Source organism: Lepisma saccharinum, chromosome 4 (assembly GCF_977018435.1).
Source record: "Lepisma saccharinum chromosome 4, izLepSacc3.1, whole genome shotgun sequence".
Taxonomy (NCBI): Eukaryota; Metazoa; Arthropoda; class Insecta; order Zygentoma; family Lepismatidae; genus Lepisma; species Lepisma saccharinum.
This window is the reverse complement of record NC_139232.1, coordinates 70,559,850-70,579,546: the sequence shown is the minus strand read 5'-3', so window position 1 is coordinate 70,579,546 and position 19,697 is coordinate 70,559,850. Positions and strand designations below refer to the sequence as shown.

At 37.2% G+C, this 19,697-nt stretch overlaps 1 protein-coding gene across 1 annotated transcript; it reads right to left on the bottom strand.

Annotated features, from left to right (window-relative positions):
* Positions 1-212: 212 nt before the first annotated feature.
* LOC145987192 (coiled-coil domain-containing protein 167-like) lies at positions 213-17,980 on the bottom strand. Its single transcript, XM_083121709.1, has 4 exons — positions 17,960-17,980; positions 12,347-12,413; positions 6,515-6,609; positions 213-403 (listed from the first exon to the last, which is right to left on the bottom strand). Exons 2-4 carry the CDS (start codon positions 12,380-12,382, stop codon positions 232-234), a joined length of 303 nt encoding a protein of 100 aa, XP_082977835.1. The 5' UTR covers positions 12,383-12,413; positions 17,960-17,980; the 3' UTR covers positions 213-231.
* Between the last annotated feature and the right edge of the window lie 1,717 nt (positions 17,981-19,697).

Here is a 19,697-nt window from a genome sequence, read left to right as displayed (position 1 = left end):
TCTTTACCACAAATATTTTTAATAGATTATTATTTCACTCTTCACATTCGCCCATGGCACCAGGTAGTGCCCAAAGTATTTAAGGAAATAGAACATTGTCATATCACATCAAAGTCTTGTTCATGTAACACAAATACCTGTACAAATGCAATTGACTTCTTGTGGCAATGCCCGAATACACTGCATTCATATTCCGTTGTCTACAAGCATTCTTTCCACACTTTACAGTCATCATCGTTCCTTCCAGAACATGTTGTACAATCCATATATCAGAAAGGATAAAATTAATAAAATTATGGCTGCAACAGCAGTTTTTGTGTTTTCTTTGCGCAGTGTTTGAAGTTCTGTTTCATGCTGCTTCAAAAGTTGCTTTACTTCCTCCAATTCCTTTTCTATTCTTTCCCTGTAATATCAAGAATAAAGGAAATAACTGGAGTGCAGGAACATTGTTGTCTTTTTCATTACATAATACTGACATGAGTGGGGAGTTATAAGTTTATGTTACAAGTGGATGATTCAAAATATTACTGTTATGAAAATACAATAGACTGTTAGTTTTATTTACATTAATTTAATAAAGATATTAAATGGACTAATTCATTAAATTTTCCAATAAAGATAAAATATATGAAATGTAAGGGGAAAATTACATAATCCCTTCTTCCAAAATACTTGTAGATTTCAGTAGATGCAGTTAACATGTATTTGGGTATCGGTTTTTGCATCTACAGAGAAAATAACAAAAACTGTGTAAATCCATTAATCCTAGAATAGTGTTTCTCAACAACCAGGCTGCAGCCATGTACCGGGCCCTGGCATCAATTATTCCAGGCCATGAAAGTTTCTGAAACAGTTTATCATCAACAAATTTCATTAAAATGAAATTAATTATATCATTTTCAGTTTTCCAAGTATAATAATACAGTCATAGACTTCCCAAGTAACTGGAATAATTGTTCAACATCTAACATGTCAATGAAAATCAGGACTTAGTACATTAATTTAATGATATGGGCCTGAAGAAACTACAAGATGATGTTAGATCTCGTGATTTACAACTAATGTAAACCTAATTTTATATTGTCAAAAAGCTTGGACATAATACCCCTGCCCCCCCCCCTCCCTGTTGCAACATCCCTTGCGGGCCAAGGCTTACCTACCGACTGCTGGTCTCACTCCCACATACTTCAGCACAGGTGGGCAATCATCCAGTCAGTTATGGGGAGACGTGAGGTCAGCACAGCCAACCTCAAGTGGTTATTGTAGGTTTCTGTGACCGAGTTACGCTACTCATTTGTAGCTCCCCAATTGCCTCACGATAGTGGGTAGCCACCGATCCCATACACAGGCCAAAAATTTAGGAGAAAAGCTGTTCCGCTTCCTCCCTAGGAGACTCGAAGCTGCGTGCATCCCATAGCCTGACACCTTAGACGCGGTGTAGGAAGCTCAGATATAATGGAACTAAGTATTTCTCTTTACGATTATGTCATAATTTATTTATATTTAATTTCAACAGTGCACATTAATTAATATGTATAAAGGTAAAAATAATAGAAAGGTTTTTAGTAATAAAATTGTTGGAACTCTAGCAATGACGTAGAAACATTTACCAGGCCGTGGTCTAATAAAGGTTGAGAACCACTGCCCTAGAGGACGAACCCTAAAGCGGCCCATTCATTTTCAAAGAAGCATGGGTCATTTTGTTCCCCTCAAAGTTGCAGCCCCTCTCATTAGGCAGGAGAATGGTTTAGTGCTGTCCTAACCAAATGTGAAAGTGGATGGGGTTTGCAGGTGGGTTCAAGTAGCAAGATTCCTTCAGTTTTCCCCAAGATTCTGGCATTCCAAACATTTGGAAGTTTTGGATCAGTCCAGTAAAGCCACATCTAAAACAAAGCGTGCTTCGCTGTTTTTCTGGTGTTTGGTTGAGGTAGTTAAAATGAGTCACTGTTATTGGAGAGATTTTCTTTGTATTTATCTATGCGTTGTCTATGGAAGGTGAAAAGTGACAAATATAGTGACAGGCATAAAGCATGTGAGCAGCTTATTCATATGTGTTGGGTGGTGGAACTGAGTGCAACGAGGGAGTTCGTGGTGAAGAAAATTCCTTACGATCATTTTTTTAAAGGAAGAAAAAAAAGTCGCAGACTCAAAAACTTCAGGCTCTGGAGCTGATAATGTTGACAAGCCTATCCCCTGGTATTTTGATATGCTACAACCGACACTCATCAGCTATTACTAATTATACATATGACCATGCCCAAAAGGGGCCATGACCACCTGAAACCATGAAATATACAAGGGCTATCTAGAAAGTCACTTCACATTTCGGCGAGGTGCTGCTAGGGGCGGGGCGAGTGCCGCCATTTTGTGCAGGGACTTCCGCCCATTCAGTGCGCATCCAGCTGTGGACGTGTGAAGTTCGTGTCACTTCTGTTCTGTTCATAATACACTATTAACATGAGTGCTCCGATTGAAAATTCTGCCAGTTGTGAAGTGAGGTCGGTCATACGATTTTTGTTGGCAAAAGACACTAAACCGATTGACATTCATTGACAACTGTGGGAAGTTTACGGTAAAGATGTGATGAGTGAAAATGGGGTGAGGTGTTGGTGCCTCATGTTTAAAGATGGCCGTACAAACGTTCACGATGAAGACCGAAGTGGGCGACCGAGCATTGTGACAGATGAACTGGTCGCAAAAATCAATTCCAAGATTCGTGAAAATCGCACTTGGCCAACTGGACGCAGGAACTTTTACAGGCCTTTCATTGGGAGGTTTTCGACCATCCGCCATATAGACCGGATCTCGCACAAAGTGACTACCACTTGTTTCCCCACATGAAGACCTGGCTAGCAACGTAGCACTTTGATGACGATGCAGACCTTCAGACTGGTGTGCAGAAATGGTTGAAGTCACAGGCTCCAACTTTTTATGACAATGGACTTTGTAAGTTTGTTCATCGCTATGATAAGTGCCTAAACTTGTACGGCGACTATGTCGAAAAGTAGTGTCAGAGTGTCGCTTCAAAATGTATATAATAAAAAATGTCTACTTTCACTTGTATTCTTTTTAATCCAAAACGTGAGTTACTTTCTGGATAGCCCTCGTATTAATGTTAAACTATAAAAACCTACAAAAATAACATTGACGATTTTTCCAAGAATTTCGATTTTGTCCTTGCATAAGGAGGGAGGGGGTGGGAGATACACAATAAAATATTTCGCAATTCCTGATTTTAACCTTCGTTTTAAAAGTTGTCCAAGAAAACAAGAATGGTAATAGGGGCCATTTAAAGGGAGGTTTTTCTGAGTTCTTTACTGATTACAAAATTCCAGAGGGGGTTGTAACCCCATCAGCACCTCCTCTGCATACGTTAGTGGTAGTAAGAGTAAACAGCTGTGGTGATTACAATGAGTGCTTGAGCTCGAACTGTATTGTTGTAAAAGGTAAAAAATGACATTCTGTTTTATTGTGGATAATTAATGCTAAAAGCGAAATAACCATTTTTGTATAATTTTTTCATAAACACAAATAGATTTTCTAATTCTAGTGTCTTTTTTCTTGAAGTAGAGGCAGGGTTGCTATGTGCCCTGGATTTTCCGGGACAGTCCTGGAACGGTATCATTTGTCCCAATGTCCCAGAAAGTTTCTTCTGGATGCATTAATGCCCCGGAATCGGATGGGAGAGCAGAAATGATTAAGACTATGCTTTTGTGAAAATTATTTAATATTGTGTACACATAATTTTAAAATGCTCATTAGAAATGCAATCTAACATTGAACCACTCCATTGAAAAAGAGCTGGGTTGATTTTCTCACTGCTAGTGTGCAACGATTTGACTTCAGCTTCTGGCGATCACAGGGTCTCGCTGGCAGGCTGGGAGCATTTCCCCATCACTTTCTTTGCAAATAAACAGCCCGCTTTACTGGGAGGAATGTCAGGGGTGGCTTAAGGGCCACGTGACCCAGGCAACTATCCTCAGAGGGGTGCCAAACCTAAGGTCTTAGTGCAGGCACTCTATATCGAACGATGGAAAGGAAAAAGCTGAGAACACTGTTGATCTTGGAGGTATGAGAAGGGGCAGCCATGTTCCATATGGTTGAACAGTATTCTAAAATAGGGAACACAAGTGCTTTCGGGTTATTGATTTTGGTACATTTGTACAGTATGCCTAGCATACACATTGCCTTTTTTGTGATGGTTAAGATGTGAGTTTTCAATCTATGAGGATACCTATATCTCGATCTTGTGCTTCTTTGTCGAGGGAGGTTAGTGAGTGTATAATTATCTTCAAGAATATTTTGTTTCAGAGAAATTGTTATGTAAGAGCATTTAGAAGGGTTTATGGACAGTTTCCATTGCTTACACCACTCGGAGAATTTGCTGATGTTATTTTGGAGAATGTGCATATCTGATGGCTGTTTGTTTTCTCTAATAATCTTGCAATCATCGGTGAACATTAGAATCGTGCTTGAGATGGGGGGAATTAAAGAAGTCTGTGAAATCATCCAGATATAATACAAATAATAGAGGGCCAAGAGCGTTTCCTTACGGCATGCCAGATATAACAGGAAGCCAGTTAGAATGAGTTCCAGGAAGTATAACACATTGTTGTCTGTTTCCTAGATAGTTTTTCACAATTTTTAATGTGTTTCCAGTGATGTTAAATCTGTAAGCTTATTTACGCAGTAAATAATGGTGATCCACTGAATCAATAGCTTTGGACAGATCAAAGTACATGACATCCAACTGACCACGATTAGTAATGGAGGTTATGGCATAGGATTGCATAGAAGACAGATTAGCAAGCCGTGCTGTGCTGGGTTAATGTAAGGTGAAGAGAATTTCAGAAGTCGATTTTTCAGGATTTTTTCACAGACAATAGCAAGTGTGGAAAGGAAAGAAATAGACCTGTAACACAAAGTATCATTCACATTGTCAGATTTAAAAATAGGAATGATATTTGCTTTCTTCCATTGAGTGGGAAAGCAGGCTTCAGAGAAGCAAACACTTATTGCATAACATTGCAAGAGGAGTAGCTAGTGAGTGAGCTGTTTTTTGAAGGAAAATAGAAGGAATATTGTCTGGTCCAGATGCTAGGTGAGATGAAAAGGAGGTAAGGAAGTGTAAGACTTCACCTGGTTCTGTAAAGATGGTAAAGAGAGAGAGAGAGAGCAGATTTGATAGGTGGGTGATCTAAAACATCATTTGAAACATTTTTTTTAAATGTTTGATCGAATAGTTCAGCTCTACATTACCAAAAGCTGAAATGCCATTGTGTGTTACTTCCAAAGGGATGCGTTTGGTTTGTCTCCGTGAATTTATCAATGTCCAGAATCTCTTCGGATTAGTAAGATTATTTGTGACTGTGTTTACATATTCAATGTATTTCTGTTTCACAAGGTCCACAAGGTTTACTATGCTTTCGAAAGTGTTGTGTGTGTGTGTGTATGGGGATTGGGGAAAGAGGAAAGAAACTTTTCTACAGTTCCCATGCTCTCTTTTTGTTGTGTAAGATAAACTGCAACTCTTTATCAAACCAAGAGAAACTGCAACTCTATATGAAAACAAGGGGGAAACATTTTACATTTCATTGTTTTATGAGACTCACAGTCCTGAATTAGGGAATGAATCACGCCCGTACACAGTTTGACAGCCTTGGTCACGGTGCCTTCAGAAAACAGGTTCCAATTGAAGAGGTCAATGGCTCGACAAATAGTGTCCCATGAAGTTTTCTTCCACAACGGAGTCTTATCCCTTGGGGGTGCAGAACGACAGCTTCACGCTTTCACTGGGATTTTGAAAATAGCACAAGATCAGAACACCATGGAAAGAGAGGAGTGGTGGAAGACCACAAAAAAATGGAAAGGCTTGACTTCTATGCCGACCCAGCCAGAGGCAGGAAACGGCAAAGGATGATGATGATTAAATGACGAACAGACTTTCTTGAGATAACAACTAGCCAAGTTCTGGAAATGTTTGAGCTTTTACCCAGTTTAGATGTACTTTGGGTGGAAAGTTCCCAGTGTAGATGGTGAACCAATCAGGACTCACATCTGCTGCATCCATGCTGTTGATTGACTATAGCCAGGTTGTGCCCAGTCCAAGCCCCGTGTCACAATGGAACCATGTTACCAAGGAAGCAATTAGCCATTCATGGGGAAATGCAGAATCTCTTAATCGAAAGTTTGGAAACCTTTCCAGAACTCACCTCGTCATTGTCACGAGAGAATCTGCTCATCATTTACCACCTTCAATAAAAGAACTAATGCAAAATGCAAAGACAAAACTTTTGTTGCAAAGTGTAGGATTGGCAAAGGGATAAGTTTAAAAAAAAGGTTCTGATTTTCTTACTTGGAAATCTGGGTGGGGATAAGTTTAAAAAAAAGGTTCTGATTTTCTTACTTGGAAATCTGGGTGCACAGCTTATTCAAAGATGCAAGATACAAGAGTAAATACAGTGCATTCCCAAAACAGGAGTACATATTGAAAATACAAGAGGAAGCATATTACCTGTTTTCTGATGTCAAAAATTTTGATTTTAAAGAAGACTCCAAAGACTCAACTCTGTAGAAGCACTCTTTAATGGAATCTTCAGTCTTTTCAATCTGCAAATATATGACTCATTGCAATATTTGACAAATTAGTCCAAAACCATCAACAAACACGATGTTCTACATTGGAAATTATTTTTGGCAGTATTACTTTGAGTATTCATTCACCATTTACTTTAGCAAAAAGATAAACCTCATCCTCAATTTGAGAATCTTCAGGATAAATTTCCCATATTTCAAGGCCATGCCATTTTACCATTTTCAAATTTATTACAAAAATAATACAAGAACAAAATGTGGACGTCAGATTAATAGTACTATAAATTAATCACAGTAAAATTTCTTCATTTGTTAGATAAAACAAATTTAATTTTGTTTACTAGTAAAAAATGTACTATGATTGATTGATTGATTTCGTCCATGAATCACATTGTTTGCATTTACATGCAGTGATATCGAACATGTCAATTTATATTTACAGTATCATAGATATTTCAATATAACAGTACAATGAAATACAATATATGTACACATGAAATATAGTAAAATACAATGATATAGTCTAATGTGATGAAATACATATACAGCAATGGAAATGTTACCAATGCCATGAGCATTACAACAATAATACACTGGCAATGCAGTGCATGATTACAGTGGAATATAATAAAATATAAAATATAATGGAGTATAACAATGAGATGCAATATATGTATACAGTGAAAAGTAATATATATAAAGTAAATAAGATAAAAGAATAAAAAATGAAATTTTATTGTTGCATGCTTAGATATTTATCAACTGAGTAAAAGCAACGTTCTAGTAAATATTTGTACTCTCTTAAAAGCTTTGCAAGTTACGATTGTTTTTATGTGGTTTGGTAGGTTGTACTTGTGTACTTAGGCCCTTTTTCATATAAAACTGTATTGTGTGCAGGTATTAGTAAGTTAGTTTTATTTCTTGTGTTATAATTGTGTATGTCATGGTGGCACCTAAACAATTCATAGAAATTTGCTTTTCGATAATGGAGCAGGTGAAAAATGTAGGGGAGACCAGGGCAGTGTGATCCCCCTAAGCTTTGACCTTCCTGCAGAACACTGTATGGCAACGAATACATTGAAACTTAACACAGTTGATACCAGAACATTTGTTTTTACATTGATATATGTTTGAAGTTATTTTATTGTGTATTTAAGAAGTAATTTGGCCAAAAGTAAGGTAACGCAAGAGAATCACTTTGCCCCGGGTTCGCGGCAAAGTCATCCCTTTTCAAAATGTTATTATCAAATACGATTTTAAGTATAGAATTAATTAATTTTATTAATAAAAAGTAAATGTATTAAAAGTAAGTAACTTACAAACACGTTGAAGAAAGCAAGTGTAATTCAGAGAAGAAAATATGAAACACGTTCATATGAAAAATAATAAAAATAAAGAAAAATTTGTTTAAAGGAATTTAAAAGTATACTTAGCCTAATTTTCAAGGCAAAAGTCACAATTATAAGCACTATCATCTTCCTCCACACCAGCACATTTTTCGTGTTTCCATTGTTTGCATCCATTGCACTTTATCCATCCTTCCTTTTCAGGGATCGCTGTGCCCCACACCAGTGTTGAATATCAGCGGCCATTCTCACCATCAAAGAACACTCCGAGAGTATTAATATGTGTATAGCATTCATATTTTGCCTCTCACAAGCTTCAACCAGCAGACTCGGTCAATGGCGCAATTAACAAAGCACGATATTGCAAACTGCTTACCTTAGATCAGACGTGCCAAAAACATTTTTTTTATCGCCAATTGTTGTTCACAGCCGCAACACTCATTGGCTGCAACACACTCACGATGGTTGCTCTGCAGTTTACATGTTTCCCGCTTGGAAGCAGCACTGTAAAGTGCATTTTCTTCGAGGGATTACTTTGCCCCAGGGGATCGCTATGCCCCAGTCTCCCCTACAAGCATGGGATTGGCAAAACACTTAGATCCTTGAATAGCTTCCTACATGGTTCCTTTGATCTTGTACCCATCATGATTTGTACAACTTTCTTTTGTAAAATAAAAATCTGCTTACTATTGTGTGCATTACCCCAGAAAATAATGCCGTATGTTAACAAGGATTGAAATAAGATAAAATAAATTATTTTCATTGCCTCCAAATTTGTGGTGGCCTTTATTACTTTGACAGCATAGATTATTTTGCTCAGTTTGCCTGCCAAATAGTTGATTTGTGATTCCCAACTCAGATTTTCATTGATCCATAGCCCTAAAAATTTTCTCGTAGTTAACCACATTGTTTTCTATTTTGATGGAAGGGCTACCTTGTGGTTTGCTCCTTGCATGATGAAAATTTACTGCTATAGTTTTGTTAACATTCAGTTTCAGTTTGTTTGTTGAAAACCACTTACTGAGATCCTCTATTGTGTGACTAATGTTGGAAAGAAGTTCACTGTTTGTGCCAGTCACCACCACGCTTGTATCATCAGCATATAAGACAGATCTCACAGAGCTTAGGTTTTTTGGTAAGTCATTTATGTATAGCACAAACAGTATTGGTCCCAGTATAGATCCCTGAGGAACTCCACATGTTATTTTACATTGTTCCGAGACACATATTTTTGTGCACCTGCTTTTTTTATCTACCTGCCTGATCTCTATGACTTGAGTCCAGTTTTGTAAATATGATTGAAACCAATCATTTGCTTTGCCTATTATTCCATACTTGATTTAGCTTTTTTAGTAGCTGACTATGAGGCACTAAGTCAAAAGCTTTTGTCAAATCAAGAAACAGCCCTATACTTTGGTCCCTATTGTCTAACAGATCCCTCACATATACTAGGTATTCCAATACAGCTGAAACCATTGATTTCCCTATATACAAAATCCATGTTGAGAAGTGTTGATGATATTGTTTTTGTTCAGAAATAGTGTGACTTCATTATACATGACAGTTTCAAGAATTTTTGAGAATGGTGAGAGTAATGAAAGTGGTGTGTCATTTTCCATGCTTTGTTTATCACGCTTCTTATATATGGGTTTTATCTTTGCTTCTTTCATTTTATTTGGAAATAACCCCGTTGAGAGTGACAGATTTGCTATGTGGCAGAGTGGTTCGGCAATGTGAGAGTTGCTCTGTTTGAAAATTGTGGAAGCTATTTCATTTACACTGTAGGATCATTTACTTTTTATTTTATTGATGATAACTTTTATTTCATTGGTAGTGACTGGATGCACAAACATTGTTTTGGGACAATAATTTACATTTGCTTCATATATATATATCTTGCTTTAATTGTTTTGGTAGTTGTCAATTTTTGTGCAATTCCCACATAGTATTTATTAAACATTGGTCTTTTGATAGTGATTAAGGATAATATCTATATTGTTTATGAAAATATTCAGGTCACTATCTGGAGTTCTATAAACACATATCACTACAGTTTTAAATTTAGGTAATTCAATAACAGGATTGGAAGTGTTTTTCTACATTTAGATTGGCAAATTTTAAGCATTCTTTAACTGTTGTGTCTTTTTTACAATAAATGCATGAGCCTCCCCTCCCAATGTTAAGTCTAGAGTAGCTTGAAGCTAGATCATAATTAGGAAAATTAATGTAATTTAATTCATCAGAGCTTATCCAATGTTCTGTGAAGCACATAATATCTGTATTTTTCAACCTTTCCAGTAAGTGAAATTCTAATATTATTTTTTTTTCTATATTCAAACCTTGAACATTTTGACGGAAGATGTTCAGGATTGCTGATGTTCCGTCACTTCCTGAGCTATCCTTCACCATACTATTAATTTCATTGTCTACTGTACCTGTTTCATATCCTACATTTTCTACCATAAAAAATCATTCTGCAGCTTTGCTGGCAAAGTTATCTTCCTGCCCGTTGAACGGACAGCAGCTACCACACTTGCCTTCTTTTTACAGTTCTCCTCAGCAGAGCCACCAGCCACTATATTCATTCTTTCCATCTTTTTCTTTGCACAACTTACATCTTCATTTACTTTGTCAAGTGTAGAACTTTTTTCTTCTGTTGGTACATTGTCACTGTCTTCTGTTGGTCTTCTTTCCTTCTCATTTCTTTTATCATAGTCATCTTCAAGCATGTTGCAATCATTTTCGGACAGTCCTGAAGTGTTCACTGCAGCACTTTGATGAGAGTCTTTCTTACTTCCTATTAGTGGAACATTGGTTGTCCAACCAAGTGGGATAGCAACATCCGTTTCATGAGATTTACTATTTGTAACAAGTTCTATTATGACTTGACTTATGTATAGTTTTCCCTATTTGTTCAAATGTAGGCCATGCTTAGTGTGTAGTGATCTCTGTAAACAGTCTAATTCTAGTATTTTCACGTTTGTGGAACGTTTTTGAAGGGTTTTTATTTCCTTATTTACTCTGTTTGTTTCTATGTTAACACACGACTCACTAATTAAATCATTCTGGAAGGAACATTAACAACAATTACATTTGTGTGTTTCAGTAGTGGTTTTCTCTAAGGGCTTTGTTAACATTCTGACCTTCCTTCTTCACGATGTCATTTGTTCCTGTAATTAAGACAATATGGTCCTTTGAATTTAGCATTTCACATTCCTAAGCTGTGTTTTTTAACATGTCATGGGATTTTGTTCCCGGCTTTACATTACTTCTACAGTACAATTTTGGATTTAGGTTGCAGATTTTTTTTATGCTAATTCACAACCATGGCTGTCCGCAAATATTAAAACATTACAATCACCTTTCATTTCAATATCGGACATATGTTTGTTCGTATAATTAATGTTCTTCTTATCATTTTTTATGCGGGGTTCCTTACCTTTGATAACCTTTGCATTTCCTGTTGTCCGCAATTTGGCATTGCTCATTTTTCTTCTATTTTGTCACACCACTAGTGTCAAGAACAGCATATGTATTTTGTAGCACTACGGAGTTTGGAGGAATGCACTTTTTTGCACACGAAAGTACTCCTTTACTCGGACACACTTTAGATCTTGCACTTCGTTTAACAACTTCACTCCAAGTAACTTTTTCTTTGTTCATGCTACTTACTTCATGTTCTCGGTTTCCTTTTGGGGCATCTAGGTGCAGGTCTGTTTCTAATAGTTCAATTATTTTGTTCTTTGACTGGAACTCTATTCACAGCTTTTCATTTTGCACGTGAAGATGGATACAGTTTGCACAGCCTGTCATGGTTTATCAGTTCCATTAAGATATAACCGATTACCTCAGTGTTCAATTTATATGGAATCCTCTTCTGAGATGTTTATACTATGTTTTACATTTAACTAGAATTATTTAGGTGTTTATTTCTTAAAAAAAACTAATTTTCCGAGAAAATGAATGCACGACAAACACGACGTATAAACACACATGAAGTATTGTCCATACATTTTCTAGGAAACAACTATGATAAGATAGTTTCAAATTTTCAGCTTAAGACAGGTGTTCCCAATTTTTTTCATTCCATGGCACCCTTAGTGTTTAAAGATTTTTCTGCAGTGCCAAAGTCAGAATATAGGCCTATCTAACTCTCTCAATGCTAAGTTGGTATGGTTACGTTGCTTGCCTTAAGTTAAAAAATAAACACATATTTGGAATAAGTGTAATTACAGTGAAAATATGGAACATTTTGCAGTGCCCCTGTAAGCCAGTCACCGTGCCCCAGGGTGCCGTGGCACACACTTTGGGAACCACTGTCTTAAGATTTTCTTTTTTTTCAATTTTAATTCCTGAAATTCAATTAATTACTTGTTGGAAGATACCCTGAAATCTTTTACACTTACCTCATTGAGGATAGATTGTCCTGTACCATGCCCCATTTCTCCTTTACCTAATGTTAACTCCTGGTATCTGAAAAACAATGAACCAATGAACAGACTCTGTGTACAAAAGACTTGTTTAATTATCTTATTGCACACTAATATATGTACAGCCCACATAAAAGGATCTCAACAAGTATTCCTCTTATTCAATTATAGCCCCTTTTTCTCAGGAGGCAGCATTATATATAGCCTACATATGTATACAGGCTGTGAAAGCCAATATTTTGAAATGTGATCTTAGCACATTTAACTTATGAAGTAATACAAGATTAGATTACAAGTAATTAACTATCGTACTGGAGTGGCCTCCTAAAGAAGGTTCTACCGGTAATAGCATTATTAACTGGGTTACGAAGTACATTCTAATACACAGCTGACTGTTTATCATATTGCTATAGATTTTAAAATTCAGCTTGCAACGGTACAAAAATTTACAATGGCAGAGTGGTTAGCACATCATGCTACGATGCCAGGGGCCCTGGGTTCTAATCCAGCCTGGGCATGGGTGTTCTTTGTGAGCATCTCTCTCATCAATTTCATCACTCATCCTCATCGTTGCAAATACCCAAAAGTGGCAGAATGTGATGTAAAATAAACCAAATCAATCAATCGATACAGAAAACATACAAAAATTTTAAAACCACATACTGCACTCCTTATTTTATTACAAAAGTAATTGAAAAGTGAACAGAAAAATTTAAAAAAATAATAAGAACTGAATTTGAAAATTCAGGTGCCATGGCTACTGGGCACCCTGTATTTTTCTACCCCTGACTAAAAGTTGGAAAGTAACAAACCCATCAATGTTGGCAATAATGAAGACCACAAACTTGTTACTCAATTTCGACCAGAAGATATATGGACAATAGTGAAGTTTCGAGTATATTGTAATTGTCATGGTATGCATTTCCCCCTGAGGAGAGAGCTGTTACATATTTTAGTATTGAAAAACTATTTTCAAACAACCATTGGGAAGTATATCTTACTAAAGATGCCTATGCCATTTTATAGACAGGGTGACCAAAAAGTCTTGTTGCAATAGGAGAACTGAAGAACAGCAAATTTCCTATCTACAAAACGTGTTTCATCTGTTTGCCACCACTCTCAACACACTTTCTCAAATTCGTCCTTCAATTTCTTCAAAATGTGAAGATCTAGGGAAGCCATTTCAGTGGTTATTTTCTCCTGGAGATGATCCTGATCATCTCAGGTAAAGGCATGGGCAGGATTTAGAAAGGGGGAGAGGTTACATGTATTTCTTTTTTACAAGCCAGCCCTTATTTTGCCATCTTTCCCTGCCTTTGATGTTCTTTTTTTCTTTATTTTAATACTGGGGCATGATATTGATCTCAGGTTTCAAAATTTCTCACATAGAAAGTCCATGGGGTTTATATTAGGTGGCATTCTTCAAATCCAGCATCTGGCTACCTTCAACAGAAGGACTTTCCTTAGCATTTATGCTACCATACAAACTGGAAAAAAAATATAGCATTTCTATGTTTTGGTACATTCCATGGTATCTTTAAGAGATAGAATTAATCTTCATTTTCTTAGCAACTCGCATAGTATAACAAATTAGAAATGAAGTCTGAATTACACAACAGATGTGAATTATGAATGGGGATTAGACATAAGTGAAGAACTGCAACATAATAAATGTGTCCTTTTGTACAAAAGAAATCTTGTAATTATTCACATATCTATTTCATGCAATTCTGTCTGTAAACTATTATCATTTTCAACAGTGGCGAAGCGTAGAGTTCCTAGCAGGGTAGGCACAGAAGTGCGATAATTTCCATTAGTTGCTTAAATCTGTAAAAAGAAAGGGAGGGGGGGGGGCTATGTCATGGAGAGTGGTTCAATGTCTCTCCAGACCGCTTCTTTACTTGGCAGTGGCATGACGTTTTCAAAAGTGTTGTTACCGGCCATCAGCACGATAATTGTGTCTTAGACGTTCTCCCCCACCCACCAGATGTCATCGATCTAGATTTTTGTTCACTTCTGTTTTTTTTATTTGTTTGTATTTTTTCAACCCCTGATTTATGCACACACCTCCAGAAAGAACTACCAATCATGAGACATCGCGAAAATCCAACGAATAGTGCTCGAGCCCTGTTGTCAATTCTTCATCACTTTTTTCTAAATTTACTTATATATTTTGCAATTGAGGTGAAAAGGGCTAGAAGAACCCCATAACTTTCGGGTTAGTCTGACGTTTGTGCCGTGAGCAGACGACAGAATTCCGCACTTTCAGCGACTGTCAGTTTGGTATGTTCTATTGCTGCCAACTTAGTTTTTGTAGCAAGACTTCCTCGCACCGAGGAAAACACCATTGTTATCTGTTGTCTAACTAAAGGAATGGTTGTAGTTAATTCCAGTCTTGGCTTTCTAGATAAATGAATTTCTGACACCTGTATGTGCAAGTAAACATAATTTAAATTTTGAATATTTTCGTCTCATTTGTTCTGATCTATGCTAATCGTGACGATGAGAATGTATGGAGAATGAATTAAAGATGACCAGGAAACATTGACATGACCACAATTAGGTCACCTGGCTTCGTAACGTGTTAGGATGACGACTACGGGGCTTTCAAGAAAAAAACATAAGTAAAGGTGACCTCTCTCATTCAGTGTGTATACTTCGCATCCTAGTTTGTTCTACCCCTTGTGTTAGTAGACAACCTTACGTGATAACAGAACATAGGATCCTTGTTTGGGACCCGGCAACACGACAGGTTACTATGTAACATATAAACAGGTTATAATAAATGTACTTGCTTGAGAGAATAGAATCCCAATTTTAGGCGCAATTTAGTTCTTTTCTGCCAATCCAATGTGACAACACTGGCATGTTCCGCCAGACCTGAAACAGACATGGCCCGCGCAATAACCCCATAACCCTCTTTGTCCTAAACCCAAAAAAAGTCTTCCCTTGCATTGTACTTTATTTGGCCGCCCTCTTCTCTTGTTATCCCTTCAGGGTAAACGAAACTGCCTACCTCTTCGCTTGTGTCGGCTGCATAAAAAAAAAATATCTGCTTGTAATATTTATTCAACGACAGTGTTAACGCATTAAATAACGTTTCAACAACTTTGAATTTTTAAAAATATTTTGCTGTCACTTGCCACTGCTACTTGCAAAGGAAAATATACTTGAAAACATTTTAGAAATGATTGTTATAAGAAGGAAACATGAAAGACCAAAAGTGGGTCCTACCTTACCGATGATTACTTCTTCACTCAATTAAGAACTCGATTGTTCTTGTCCAGCACTTCTTGCATAAATCTGATCGCAGCACACGACACGAATCAAAAACAAAGCTCTACCGCCACGAACCTCGCGCTCCGAGCCAAGCGCCAAGCTCCCTTCTAGCGTCGTGAGCAGGAGGCAAGTTTTCCCAGAGGGTGAACGAGAGGGGAATCCCCGTTTACGATAAAAATAAATTATTCTATTCCCAGTGAAAGTAAAACTACTTTGTAAATATAAAGCGTAACTATCATTTTAATTTACGTAATTTGGTATGAAGACTTACTTTACACATATAAGTTCTTTGGACTTTCTGTTTACGCTACGGTGTTGGGTGAATCGACAAGACCATCAGCACTCTGACCAGAAAACGAAGTCAGAACTACAGTACTCCGTAATTTTCAATTTCACTTACACTTGTCGATGAAAGGAAGGAAAACCTAAGTTTCGTACAAAATATGGAGAATGTACAATGAAATAGAAGTCTCTCTGCACGAACACAGGCTAATGTTTATAAAAAATGCCGGTACACCACAAATTTCCAACCCTGGCGGAAATGCAGTGTTGCTGATATGCTGTTCGTCCTAGTGGGTAACACCGGGAGGCCGGCCTCAGGAGCGCGTTATAAGCATACGTACAGTACTCGTAAGATTAGGCTTCCCGCATATACCACCGTAGGACGGAATGTGAAGAGAAGAGGCCCCAGCAAATGTGCCTCACTCCGTGGAAAGTTCGTATACTGACTGGACAGGGTTAGAATCTTTTTGTAATTATCATAAATGAAAATTCCAAACTTTTCCATTGCATTGCATGTGTTTTGACGAAATAAGTAAATACACATTTAAAAGAGTAATGGCGTGGGTAGGCCCGGCCTCCTGGCCTCATAGGACGCTTCGCCACTGATTTTCAATATGATTATAAGAGAACTAGTATCATTTTCAATATGATTATAAGAGAACTAGTATCATTTTCAATATGATTATAACAGGTAAAAATCTACTGTTTTCTTCAAATTGCACATGTACATGCCAGGGTTGAAAATGTATAATCAAAATTATTTAATCAGTGATTAAATCATGATTTTTTTTATTATTTTGATTTTTAAAACTTTTTTTTCATGAAAAATTGCAAGTTTTAATGTTATTAGCGTACATTACTCAACATGTTAAGAATTTTAAAAAAAATATACCAATACAGTAGGTAGTCTTGGTTTCATTATTTTGTTGAAATGTAGAGGGTCTGTAACATTTATGTAACTACATATTGACGGAAAACAGGTAAAACTTATTGGAGTACCTTATATTATATTTACACATTCAAAATTATTGTCTAAAAAAGGAGGATTTACAACACAGATATTGAATTTTAGACATTTGTAAAATACTTTTATTTACATGTTGTAACTAAGGATTACAGTATATTTTTAAAATTTGTTCCAGATGGAAAGTTTGAATAAATTTTAAATTATGTTTGCACCAATCCAAACCCAGTATAATAAAAAGTAAAGTTATCTCTTGTGCATTGCACTGTATCATGAAGGCATTTAGGGGGTGAAGAGGTTTATATTTATATTACACTGAGAATGTAAATGTTCTATGTTCAATTTACCATTTTTTTCAGGAGAGCCCTTTGAAGTTTGACATTATATATTTATTGAACCTTTGTCACCATTGCACTGAAAGTTTGTATCATTGCAAAGGCTGATATACGGAATTCTCTCTAAAAAGGTGTTTCGTTAGGTACTTATGCTGTAATTAATAATTGAAATGTTAGATAGAACAACTGCATGCAACACTAGCTTTGATTTGAGAGTAGATAGAACACTGCATTCTGGAAATGAGATGGACATGAAATAATTTCAATATAAATTTCTCATTCAATAACAAAGTAAAATAAATAATTCATATTCCGGGAAATCAGTCAACTACTTTGATTCCACTATGTAATTATCCTGCGAGGTCATCACAATTATTTAGTTTCTGAGTGTTGTTATTCCATGTTAATTGCTAATTCTGTAAATGTTACTTGTGTTAACCATTCATTGTAAATGGTGTTACGATCTACTGATAATGTATGTCAGATGCTCTGTGTTAGCATATTATGCTGAGTTGTAATGTTAATAAGGCCCTGGCGTGGTCACAAAGAATCTGAAATATTTATTTTATAATTGTATATTAATGTTTAGCACATGAGAGATGGTCACGTAGTTCGCGTGAACGGTATTGGAGGTGCTACTCTGAACCGGGGCTATATAAAAGACCGTGCACCAAATTTTCTTCAGTTGGCTTTCAGGTCTGCTGACGATAACATCTCTCAAAAACTTACCTGGAAGAAAAATGCACTCTGCTTTGCGAGGCGCCAAGCACTCTAAAGGAGTGTGGTCTCTGCTAAAGACTGGGAGATGTTTAAACCACTATCAACCAACGATACCCTGCCTGGGGATTGAGGCATTGGGTTTCTAGGCAACTGCTCATAAGGTTTACTGTTGTGTACCCCATTATCGTTAACGCTGGGCATAAACGAATGGTAATTGTAAGTACAGGCATTGCCGTTTACTGCTTAAACCCCACTACAAGGTGCTGGGCGCTATTAGGCTGTATACGACAAGGGTCGGGGTGTAGCTTTCAATGTAAAATTACAGGTCAGATAAAGTATGGTGGTTATCGTGAGGGTGTCCTTAATAAATGCCCTTATTCCCAAAAGCCAGCAGCTACAGAAGTCGGCGCAAGTGTGTTGGAGCTCCGGTTACAACTGCAGAGGGCAGCTGCAGCAGTGTTCCTGTTCCCAGTTTACAGAAGCCATTCTCCCACCATTGTGTGGCAGGATATTGGCCAAGTGAGTGTAATATCCTACTCGGGCAGGTGCTAAACTTACACCGTTTACAGTTGCTATAAGTGTATCCATCTATGGTCATTAAACTTTCTCTAAACTTTAGACAGTGTATTTTTTCCCGAACCCTGAGTGGAATAAAAGTCTCGGCCACCGCTAGAGAAAAAGTTGGCAAATGGATAAAACTTTGCAGTGGGTTTGGTGTTACTGATTGGTAGTTGCCAAGGTAGTTGGTTTGCACCGCCACAGACGTGCTTGCGTAAGGCCTAATGTCTCTCGGAACGTTGCAAAGTTATTTGGCGCTTACACTGTGGGGCCCGAAGTGAATATTCTCGAACTGTGAACATTGCCCGAGAGTGCAACATTAGAGGGAACGTTCATCGGAAATATTAGTTGTTGTGTTAAATAGCTGGAAGTTCCCTTGCAAGGTATATTGAGCCCTTATATAGTGAGGTCCGAAGGAAAGTGAGTACTATTAAAGGACTTTTGAAAGTGAAAGTGATGAACTTACGTGAAAACATGGATGGTGATAAATCAGGGAAGAATGTCCGAAGCAGATCTAAGAACAATGGATGTAGAGACTGAATTTGTTTGCTGTAGGAACTATGGAGAGCGAAAAGACTCATTCCAGTGTAACCAGTGGCATAAAAATTTCCATTTTCACTCTGAAGGTAAAGAGATGTATAATGTAATTGAAGGTGAACTTTTGTGTTAGTCGTATTGGTCAATTGCCATACCGAGTATGAAATCTCTGTTTAGCTCGTGCTCCAAAGTAGGTAAATCAGTTGGCTCAGTTTTTAAAGGACTTTGATTTGTTTGATGAACCTGAAGCTTGGAGAAATGAAGCTGAACTCAGAAGCAATGAAGATAAAATCAAAACAATCTCCAAGTACGTGGTCTTGAAGTTTGCACAGCAGAACAAGATGAGAAGTACTCAAAGTTCCAGAAGTTTGAACACTCAACGTAATAGAGGGAGATTTGAGCATTATAGACATGGTGAACCAAGGAGAAATTAACAAAGGTATCAAGACAGAAACTGGAGATCTGGTACCGAAAGATTGATTGATTGATTTAGTTTATCTTACTTCACATTTAGTGCCTCTTGGCTAATTTGCGAAGATGGGGATGACTGATGAATGGACATTCACAAACAACCAAGCCCAAGCGGGATTCGAACCTGGGACCCTTGGCATCGCAGTGTGATGTGCTAACCACTAGGCCACAGGGTCAGGCT